We start from the raw sequence: 11,610 nt of genomic DNA on the forward strand, positions 1-11,610 counted from the left end.
GGCTGGAACCCGGGTGCCAGGCACCCCTCGGGGAACACAAGAAGAAAAAGGAAGATTCATATATGTTTAATGTAATATAAAGGCAAGGAAAAGACAGTCTCGAATTCAATAGCAATATTCTGTACAATTCATGTGGTGGGGTTGAGAGGGAAGGGGAAGTGGCCTCAGAACCCACACCGGGACATGTACAAAAATAACTTACACAGCAGCCCCACCTGCAGGGATGATGGAGCTTCTGCCCCAGCCCCCAGGGCTGGGGGACACCCCATAAAATAGCACCACGGGATCTAACCAGCGCGGACCGAGGTGCTGGTGGGGGGTAGGAGGGTGCCAGTCCAGAGGGGTGGGGGGGCTACGAGGAGGCCTTGAGGCGGTTGGTGGCCGAGCGTGAACTCAGCAGCTTGTCCACCATGGTGCGAGCATAGCGCAGCCGGCTGGCCAGCTCCTTGGAGCAGCCGTACTCCTCCAGGAGGCTCAGGCGGTACGTGCGGAAGTCCCGCTTCTCATCGATGTAGGTCACGGCAGCCATTAGCGGGCACAGGATGAGTTTGGTGTGGTCCTGTGAGGGCAGGAGGGGAGCGGGTGGACAGACAGGGGGTTACTGGTGATTGAAGCTCCCAGCTGCCTGCGTGTCTTGGTGGGAGTAGAGGGAAGATATCCCAGCTGATGGAGGGGTGGGGGGCATTTCACTCCCTTCTGCTGACGCTGCCAAGGACAGGTACTGTGCCTCCCACTCCCCACCCAACACCGTGGGCCGCTGAGAGGCACAGATACCCGGCCCCAACCCTCCAGGGCCGCGGCTCACCTGGAAGAAGTTGATCTGCACGCAGCCATTACTGAGGTGCAGAATGATGGCGCTGCGGGTGCGAAACCAGGTACGCAGGTAGGGTAGCCGGGCTAGCTCGTCGCCTTCCCGGGGCGTGATGTTGGCACCCGCCTTCAGCAAGTGTTCGCTCATGTAGTTTCGGAAATACTTGAGGAGGGTGATCTGGTTGGAAAGTGAGGGAGGGTGTCCGGAGTTAGAGCCTGTCCCCCTGGCAAAGCCCTCACTCCCGGCCAACAGCGGCCCACGCGGGCCAGCCAGCACTCACCTTCTTTATCAGGGAGTTGGGATGCGAACTCACGGTGAGGTAGGACTCCGTGCCATCACGCTCGATGTACTGCAGGCTGTCGCCGTCGTTGTAGAGGATGAGGCGTGTTGAGTCGTTGAAGAGCACTCCCACGCTGTTGTCACACAGCTGGTACCCTAGCGGTAGGTGGAGGGAGGCCTCAGAAAGGGGCGATGGGGGGTAGGGGGCCGTTAGGGGCTGGGACTAGGAAGCCTGGGATGGAGACGGGACAGTGTCGAGAGAAGAGGATGTGGGAGCCAAGAAAGGCAAGAGCCTGTAACAACTCGAAGCGTTGCTAGGCAGCACCTGAGCCACCGCCACAGCTGGGAGAAACCTACCAAGGCCATACTTGTCCGAATAGTCCACCCACTTGCTGACCCAGAAGATGGGGATGCAGGCGGGATCCTCAGCCTCCTCTAGGACAGAAACAGACAAGATGATCGATCAGCACCAGCCTCTTCCTCTCTGGTCCACTCAGGCGGCCCACACCAGGGAGCTTGGTCAAGAGTCCTGGAGCCCTCTGCCAGCAACAAGCTTAGACAGGCAGCACTGAAGCAGAAAGTTACAGTGCAGAGCGCCGAGTCCACTCATGCATTCAGCTGACCCATTTATCAAAGGCCCGCTGTGTGCCAGATACCGTTACAGGCAGCGAGCAATGACAAAACCCAGCCCTCCCTGAGCTTGCATTCTGGCTCTAGGGATAGAGACCAATCAAAATAAATGTTCACAGAATATGTAAGTTACTTCTATCATGGCGCAAATCAGTGAGTTTTAAATGATTAAAAAATTGTGAGAAGATACACAGTCCCAGATACGTGAAAATGTTATGTTCTGTGCATGTGATGATCCCTTCTTTTTTTTTTTTTTTTTTGCGATACGCAGGCCTCTCACCGCTGTGGCCTCTCCCGCCGCAGAGCACAGGCTCCGGATGCGCAGGCCCAGCGGCCACGGCTCACGGGCCCAGGCGCTCCGCGGCACGTGGGATCCTCCCAGACCGGGGCACGAACCCGCATCCCCTGCATCGGCAGGCGGACCCCCAACCACTGCGCCACCAGGGAAGCCCACGATCCCTTCTTTTAAATACAATAAACAAACACGGAAACTTTAGAATATGTTAGATGAGAAGTGTTGTGGAGAAACAAGGCAAGTTAGAGGAGTGGGGGCAGGGAGATAATCATGGAGGTGACTGGCGCAGACACGTGAAGGCAGGGAGCGTGAGCCTTGCAGGGATCTGGAGGAAGTGCGTGCCAGGAGAGCAAAGGCCCCGAGGCTGGAGCACATCTGGGTCTCTTATTTCCACTGTCTTGAAGGCTACAGAGGGATTCTCTGAGCAGAGGAGACAGTGTGTGCCAATGTATACGGGCGGCACATGGAGGTGCTGGAAGGTGGGGCGCTTGTGGAGACAGAACAGATGAGTCAGAAAAAGGAAGGGGCCTGACCATGGAGGGCCTGGGCCAGTAGGCTAACTTGTTTGCACTGTAATGTACAGGAAATAGGGGAAGTAAAGGTATTACGGAGCTGGGGGCCTGGACAAACCACCGGCACTCCGGGGCTGACTTCCCTCCCCTCTCCAGACGCCCCGGCCCGCAGTGCCCACCTTGCCTCACCAGCCCCCGCTCTGAGGGCTTGGAGGCGTTGACGCTGTGCAGCTGCTGCAGCATGTCGCCGAGGTGGCAGTCGACCGCCTCGCTGGCCTCCCGCACCACTGGCTCCTCTTTTTCCTGGGGACGCTCGGGCATGGGGTTCTCCATGCCTGGAAGGAGATGAAACATAGTCATTAGCTGGGCCCAAAGGCTGCAGGTTGGGAGGGCCCGGGATCCCCGGCCACAGCTGGTACTGCCCCCAGAGAAAAGCTCTTTGCACTGCCACTGCTTTAGGTAGGTGCCAGGTTATTAGAGCAGCAGCTGCCCTGCTCATGTGACAGCACCTGGTACTCACTCATTGGTACCTCCAGGGCCAGGCCAAGCCCTGTAGGAATGCTCATGCCCACACACAGCTATAGAGCTTCAGATGCTCAGACCTCTAACCCAATGCTGGGCCCTGCAGGGCACCTCTGGTCACTCAGGGAGACAGCTAGAAGGCACGAGCAGCTTGGAGCTGCCTGGCTTCAATCCAAGAATTAAAAGCATCTTTTGCATCCAGGAAAATGGAAGGGTGCCGTAAATCACAACCCATCACCAAGATGGATTAAGCAGGCATTTAATGAAACGTAAGAGATTTTTTCCACCCTAAAATTTGCTTTATGTACTTACATGTGACTGAAATCTGAAAAGATAGATACACACTGAAATTTTAACATCAGTTATATTTGGGTGGTAGAAGCATGGATGATTTTTATTGTCTTTAGGCTTAAATGTTTCTTTCCCCACCAACATGTGCTAGTTCTCCTTGTGTAATATGAAATTCTTAAGATATTTAAAGATATGAATTTTCAATTGAAAAAATCTACGCTGTGATAAGGACTTAAGTGTGGAACAATAACATATTTGGGACTTGATTTAAAAACTCTAGCAAGGGAGTTCCCTGGAGGTCCAGTGGTTAGGACTCGGTGCTTTCACTGCTGGGGCCCGGGTTCAATCCCTGGTTGGGGAAGTAAGATCCTGCAAGCCACACGGCGCAGCCAAAAAAAACAAACATACACAACAAACAAACAAACAAGAAACCTCTAGCCAAAAAAAGGGGAAGAAGGTGGAAAAGATAAAAACAAGTATGGGCAAATGTTGGTAATTACTGAAAACAGATGATGAATAAATGGGGATTTATGTATTCCAAAAAAATTTCACCCTAATTTTGGCTAAGTTTTGAAGAATGCTTTATGTTCAAAAATTAAAACCGAAAGAAAAGCAATCCTTAAAATAACAATATTACATTATAACTCCAAGATTAAATATCCATGAGTCCATACCGACACAAATAACCAAATAAATAAATGGGAGAGAAGTGACAGCTCTTCCTTACAGGAGAACTCCAATTAATGGATGTAGAAGGAACAAGAAAAGGAGAAAAGTCACCATTAGAATACCACAGTAATAATTGCTGCAGGCAAGATCCACCATGGATGCTAAAATCAGTAGGCTAAAGTTTGAGAAGAAATAGAATCCTTTCAAAGTAACTCCTCACAAGGTATTAATTAATCACAAAAGGAAAAACAGTAACTCTGCACTGGAGGTACCACCTTAACCAAGTGATCACCAATCAAAGGAAACAGCAATATAACCAGTGAAAATATCAAAAATTAAAGCCAAAAGAAAAAAGTAATCCTTAAAATAGCAGTATTATAACTGAAACAAATGAACTCATATATTAAATTGGTGCTATATCCACAAAGAGAAATAAAGTATTTCAAGTGGCACCTTTTTTTAAGTGAAACATATGCCAAAGACAAATAGAACTGCAAGAAAATAAACATCATTTCATAACATACTTTATAGATGTTGAAAATTCATGTATATAATGTAAAGAAAAAGGGTTTTCAGTGTAAGGGAAAAAAATACAAGTATAAAATTAAAGAAGTAAAAATCTGATGTTATATTTAAATCAGATACTTATAAATTACCAAAAGAAAATTAAAGTAGTAACTTCACAGTGAAGAAAAAGATTGCTGTAAGAGAAGTTTCATCAATGTTAAATTTCCTGAACTTGGTAACTGTGTCCTATGCTGTGGTTATGTAAAAGAATTGTTTTTAGAAAATATACACTGAAGTATTAAGTAGTAAAGGCCAGAATGTGTACAACTTACTATCAGATGGTTTGGGGAAAGAAATTTAGATATATATAGTGAGAGAGATAAAGTAAATGTAGAAAAATGTTAATTGGTGGAGAAAAGGGGGAACAAGATACAGGAAGTTTTTGTCTATTTTCACTTCTCATAATTTGAAACAATATCAAAATAAAATGTTCAAAAAGTGTGAATCAGAAATAGCAGCATAAATTCAAGGTCCCCGCCCCCTTCCCAATTATGTATTTCCTAATTCTGTTCTCTGAAGAGATCTAGAAACAATGAGAACCCAAACAATGGGATGTGGTTTTGTAAGAAAATGTCCATCCTTTTAAAGAGATGCATACTGAAGTTTATGGGGTAAAATGACAAGATGTCTGGGATTAACTTCAAAAATACTTCAAAGGAACAAAAAAGGAGTGATGGAGCAAACATGACAAATCTTGATAAATGTTGAGTCTGGTGGGGATGTGGGGTCTACTGCATTGTGCTCTATGTGTACACCTGAAAAATTTCAACATTTTTTCCCAAAGAACCATGCAAGGTGATATTAGCAATTTTTTTTTTTTTTTTTTGCGGTACGCAGGCCTCTCACTGTTGTGGCCTCTCCCGTTGCGGAGCACAGGCTCCAGACGTGCAGGCTCAGCGGCCATGGCTCACGAGCCCAGCCGCTCCACAGCATGTGGGATCTTCCCGGACTGGGGCATGAACCCGTGTCCCCTGCATCGGCAGGCAGACTCTCAACCACTGTGCCACCAGGGAAGCCCAGCAATTTTTTTTTTAAATACGAATTTTTCAGGCATGGCGTTCAGCCACTCTCTTCTTTTGGGGCATGACGGGTCTGATTCCGCCATGGTAAGGTCTGTCTTTCTGGACAGGGCTGTGGGGAAGGGCATTTTGCCACATGAGGATGGGGACCACGTATTCAAGGACTGGGGCCTGTCCTACCGCACACCTGAGCTATGGGGGCCATCCATTCACACACCTGAGGCCTAGGATCTCTTGGGGTCTGCTGTCTACCCAGACCCCGGTTTACCTTTATTATTATTATTTTTTTGTGGTACGCAGGCCCCTCACTGTTGTGGCTTCTCCCGTTGCGGAGCACAGGCTCCGGACACGCAGGCTCAGCGGCCATGGCTCACAAGCCCAGCAGCTCCGCGGCATGTGGGATCTTCCCGGACCGGGGCACGAACCTGTGTCCCCTGCAACGGCAGGCGGACTCTCAACCACTGCGTCACCAGGGAAGCCCCTGGTTTACCTTTATTGAGGACGGTGAGAGGCTTCCGGCTGCTGGGGTCCAGGCTACTGGGAGCAATTGAAAACCTGGGCGGAATGGTGAGGCAGGTGATGGGGAGGCGGGCAGGGATATAGCCAGAAGTGAAAAACTCGTCATCGAGCAGCTCCTGAATGGTTGGACGGGCAGTGGGATCTGTCTGAAGCATCTTCTGGATGAGGGAGGCGGCCACGGGGTTGATGTGCTGGAGCAGAGAGGGAGAGACGTAAGTAGGATGTGGTGGGGGACCCGAATGCAGCACTGCCGCAAAGAAGCTGCAGCCCCAGCCCCGGCCTCAAATATGCCATGTTCAGCAGCTATAAACATGCCAAGTTTCCACTAGCAGCTTTACTGAGTTGATAAGTGTCAACCTAAGTTGTGAGAATGACAATTTCTCCTTCCTCTTGGGGTCACTTTTTCCCAAAATTTGCTCTTGCATAATTCAAGTTGCTCACCACTAGAGCAGCACTTGAGAACACAGGCTTCCAAGTCATAATGACCTGGTTTAAGTCCCAGTTCTGTCCCTTAATACTGGCTGTGACAACTAACCCAACTTTCTGAGCCTTTGTAAATTCATCTATAAAATGGGGACACAGCACCAAGCTTGCTGCCCTGGTGAGGAGATCCAAACCCAGTACAGGTCAAATGCACACTAATATTCTAGCATCAACTATGCACTTACTATGTGCCAGCAAAATATTCTAAGCACTTCATATATATTAACTCAGTTAACCCTCACAGAAACACCCAGGGGGTGAAGATCTCTATCACCATCCCTCTTTTGCAGATGGGGAAACTGAGGCACAGAGAGGTTAAGTGCCTAAGAACACACCCCTAGTGAATGGTAGAGCCAGCACCCACACGGGGGCATAGTCAGCTGCAACATCCACACTCGGAACCACTCTGCTCTGTCCAATAAGTGACCCTTTGTGACAGATTCAGTCCATCTGTCCTTATGGAGACAGGGCTCATGGCTTCACACAAGGCACAGACACCAAACTGGAAAGCAGCCGTATGCCAGGCTGCTGCAGGCTATCCCTCTCAATGCACTCATGCTGGTGGTTGCGAAGCACAGCGGTTCGCAATTCTGTGAGTGCTTACTGTATGCAAAGTGCTCTGGGGGTAAGGACTCCATTTTATAGATGGGAAACTGCAGCTCAGAAGATTCAGGCCATTTGTCTATTGTGATCTGGCTGCTATGTGGCAGAGCCCATCTGAATCAAGACAGTCCACTTCCAAGGCTTAAGCAGCACGTCTCTGTCTGCCTTCTACTTCCTTTATGCTCTCTTTCTTTTACACATCTTTTGGTTTATCTGCCCAACCTTTGAGAACCTACAAACTCTCTTCCCCAAGAAAAAATGCTTTTGTGCACATACGTCAGGTTCTGTATGCTATTTCAGACAAGGACCCTCTAAAGCTCTTATGGCTACCCTAGGGGTAGGACTGACCCACCTCTGTCCCCAGGATATGGCTGGGCTCAGTAAATAGCTTTGGGGGGGGGAAATTAAATAAAATAAATGTAGATTTAAAGTGTTTTTAGTCACCTTGGGAATACTGTACTCATTCTTCTTGATTCGGAGGTAGGTCTCTTTTAGGCAAGAGGTCTCAAAAGGTGGTTTGCCCACTAACAAGGTGTACCTGTAAGCACAAGGAGGGATATGGCTCAAGGCTCCTAACCAAAACCCAGATGCCAGAGGAATCCTCTCAGGGCCAGAAAGGAAGTCAGACACCTTCTGGACATTCACTATGACTCTGGGGTCCCGGAGGACAGTCCGCAAGTTCACTGAACAGCCCCAGGAGGCAGGACACTGGCAGGGAGGAGTCCTCAGTAGAATACAGGTGATGAGACACGGTTCTCATGGGCCAGTGACTCTTCTGCTATAGCCTGCACTACAGCAGGGCTCCAGAGACTGCCAGCCAACACAAAACAGGTCAAAGCAAGTGGGCTACCTGCTCCTACAGAGGCAGCTCCACGGTTAATAGCTCTGTACTTAAGGCTGCCAAGTTTTCATTTGAAAAAGTTCCACTGTAAAGAAGTAGGAAAGCCATTGCGACAACTCATTTCTAACTCTCCAGTACCCAGGGCGACCATGAAAGGGGTGACACCTGAACAGGCCCAACTCTCTGCCTACCACCCACCCACCTCTGATGGCCTTGATCCAGACAGACCACAGGACCTCCTCCTGCCAGCTATAACTCCTGGCCTAACTCCTCCCACCCACTGCTGCTTCCTAGATCAGTGGTGCTAATACTTTATCGTGCATGGAAAAGCTCAAGGGTCTTAAAATCCAGATTCTGATCCAGTCAGCCTGGGTCCTGAGATTCTGTGTTTCTAACAAGTTCCTAGGTGATGATGATGCTGGTCTGCCATACTTTGAACAGCAAGGGACTAGAGCAAGTTTGTGGAGACCTTCCCTCCCCCATTCCCCAGACCCATGGCCCAGGCTGCAGGAATCCTAAAGGATACACCAGTGAGAAGAAAAGATATGGAAAGGAGGCTTCCTTCTGGATCAATCTGTCCTCTGGAGCAGCCTTTCCAAAGGCAGGAAGGTCTACAGGATAAGGTCTGCCAGGTGAGACATCCAAAAAGGCCTCTGCTGAGGCTGGGTGGGTCCTGAGACAACTCCCAACTTACATGATACACCCAATGGACCACACGTCCACCTCGAAACTGTGCCCTTTCTTGCTCAGCACCTCTGGAGCTATGTAATTAGGAGTCCCGCACAGGGTCTTCTTCCGTTCCCCGTCATACTCGACTTTGGTTGCCAGTCCAAAATCCCCTGGGACAGAGGGAGGAAGAGGGGGGGACTCAGATGCTAGCCTCTGTCATCCGTCAATGCGGACAGCTGGTTCAGGTGTAACCATCAAGAACCAGGGTCGTTTGATACCTCAAGCCTCTAGTTCTTGTGTGCAGCAAGGCTTGCCCAGGAATCCTCCTACCATGCTGGCCCCAGGGAGGGGCCTCCCAGAGACCCTCCTCACCCCCTCCCTTAGAAAGGAGGGCTTTGCTTCTAAAAGGGTAGGGATAGGTAGGGATAGCAAAAGTCACATGCCTTCAGGGATTAAGCAGGTAAATGTCAAGATGGCTACTTGGCAAGTTTGTGAGGAAGTGATAGGAAGGGGTGGGGACTGTGGCCAAGCAGAGGGCAGTAAAAGGAACAGCTGCTTTTCAGTCCAGCAAAGAGCTGCCCCTGTACTGCTGGAGCAGCCAACTGTTTAAAAGGAGCCCCGAATTCAAAATCAAGCCTCCCGATTTAAAAAAGTGAAAACAAATTCAAATCCTTTTTTTTTTTTAAAATAATACTGTATAGGAGAGCACACACACCCAAAACTGCATCTGCAGGCAAGACACTGGCTTTTGGCTCTTTGTTCTAAGTTTCTGTACTAAAGAGAGGCTTCTAGAGGCAATCAACAGCCCAGACTTCCTACCATGCTCTTCCTCCCTCCCTTGTCTCCTTCCGACTTCCTCTTTCCCTCCCTCTCTCCCAGCTCCTCCTCATTCCCATTTAGCGTAGTGTCAAGTGTCCCTGCATGCCCAGCTCCTCACCTATTTTCACCTCCAGATCCTCGTTCAGGAAGAGGTTGCCCAGCTTGAGATCTCTGTGAATAACGCGGTTTCGATGCAGGTACTGGCAGCCGAGGACGATCTGCCGCAGATAGTAGCGGGCCTCGGGCTCGGTGAGTGCTTTCCTCCGCTTGTGCAGCTCCAGGAGAGACTGGGCAGAGGAGGGAAGGAGGAGTGGGGAGTGGGTACTCAGGCCCAAGGCAGGGAGGCGGTGTCATTAGGCGAAGGCAGCCCAGGACCCTACCGCCCATTCCTTCTCCAGGACAACTACGATGTAGACTCTCCCCTAAGCCAGGCCACAACCGTTCCTAGCACCCCCTCTCCCACCAGCTCCCTCCCAAGTCCCTTACCTGGGACCCCTGTCTCAGCCCACTCCGGAAGCTCAGAGTCCCCTGTATCCCTGCCCCGGGCCTCTTCGCAGCAGATCCCTTTCCTGACCCCTCTCCTCCCCGAAGCTATTAAGTCTGGCTCCAACTACCTTCTGCCTGACCCAGCCCCACTCCGGAAGGTCCGGGTCCACAGCACCCCTTACCTAGCAACTCCGGAAGCCCTGGCGTCCATTAGCAGGGTTCTCCCGCGACCCGCACCTCCCCCACTCAGCCCAACTCCCAGCGTCCGGGAGCCGCCTTCCCTAGAGGCAACCTGACCCAGGCTCCACTTAACCGGCACCCCCTCTCCTAGAGGCCCCAAGTGCCAAGCACCTCTTTCCCCGAGACCTTCTCCATCCGCAGCTCGAGGTTCCCAGCACCTCCTCCCCAGCAGCTCCGAGCCCCGGGGCGCTCCTTCCCCAGCAGCTCCGGGTGCGGGCGCCCCAACCCCGGTCCCCAGGCAGCTCCAGTCCCTCAGCAGCGACACTCACCCTTCGGCGGCAGAGCTCCAACACCACGAACACAAAGTCGTTGTCCTCGAAAAAGCCGTGGAAGCCGACGACGTGCTGGTGAGCGAGGCTGCGGTGAATGGATATCTCCATGGACATCTTCTCCTTCTGGTGCGGTTTGAGCAACAGCGACTTAGGCACGATCTTGCCCGCAAACACCTCCTTAGTGTCCGCGTCCGAGATCTCGAAGCACTTGGCAAAGCCGCCCTTTCCCAGAAAGCGGCCCCGCAGATAGCGCCGCCGGCTGCGCGGGTCCACTAGGACCTCCGGGATCTCTTTCGCCGCCGGGGCAGCCGCCGGGGCCCCGGGAGCTGCAGCTCCAGGGACCCCGACTTTCCCTGGATCGGCTGGTGCCCGCGCCAGCTTCCCTGCAGTTGCCGCCGCACTCATGTTCCCGGAGTTGCTCAGCAGACCTAGCAAGGTCTGGGCAGAGGCTTGGCAGGGCTCTGCTCCTCCTCGAATTCAAACGCGGCGCCGGGAACGTTACAAAACCCTACGCGCTACTGATTGGCCGCGGGGATTTAAAATCCAAACCCGCCCGCCGCACGGCACTCTGGGAGCGCTCTGCACTGCAGCCGCCTTTAAACCCGTACCCAGCCCCTGGGGGAGAAGCTTGATTGACAGGGACTCGCGGACCGAAGACACGTGGGATGCCTGGGAAACCAAACCCGGTGCGGGGACGCCGAGACCGAGCGCCAGGACGGGGGGAGTTCAAGGTTTCTCCCTTTCCTGGCGGCCGGGGGAGCTCCTGCAGTTCACAAGCACCTCCTCCAGGAAGCTTTTCCTAGCACCTTCCTCCACCCCTCACGCCACCTTCTAGATTATAAACTCTGAGAACAGAGACCTGACAGCGCCAAGAGATAGCTGGCAGAGCCCGAGTACCCACCTCCGAGGTCATCAACTCTCTTCCAAGTCACCCCAATAAACTAAAACCTAAGTAAAAAGAGGATGCTTGCCAGGCAAATGCACCTTCAAGACAAATTCCCTACTCCCCTCCTTCAAATAACAGCAGGGACCACTAGCATCACCATCACCTGGGAGCTTGTTAGAAAGGCCAAGATTCAGGCC

General features: G+C 51.4%; 1 protein-coding gene across 1 annotated transcript; it reads right to left on the reverse strand.

The window, feature by feature from the left end:
- Positions 1–50: 50 nt before the first annotated feature.
- PLK1 (polo like kinase 1) lies at positions 51–11,033 on the reverse strand. Its single transcript, XM_082600407.1, has 10 exons — positions 10,525–11,033; positions 9,648–9,816; positions 8,736–8,880; positions 7,645–7,738; positions 6,086–6,305; positions 2,707–2,862; positions 1,448–1,525; positions 1,092–1,246; positions 806–988; positions 51–559 (listed from the first exon to the last, which is right to left on the reverse strand). Exons 1-10 carry the CDS (start codon positions 10,930–10,932, stop codon positions 353–355), a joined length of 1,815 nt encoding a protein of 604 aa, XP_082456533.1. The 5' UTR covers positions 10,933–11,033; the 3' UTR covers positions 51–352.
- Between the last annotated feature and the right edge of the window lie 577 nt (positions 11,034–11,610).

The sequence above is a fragment of the Mesoplodon mirus genome (genome assembly GCF_964341445.2).
Source record: "Mesoplodon mirus genome assembly, chromosome: 15".
NCBI lineage: Eukaryota > Metazoa > Chordata > Mammalia > Artiodactyla > Ziphiidae > Mesoplodon > Mesoplodon mirus.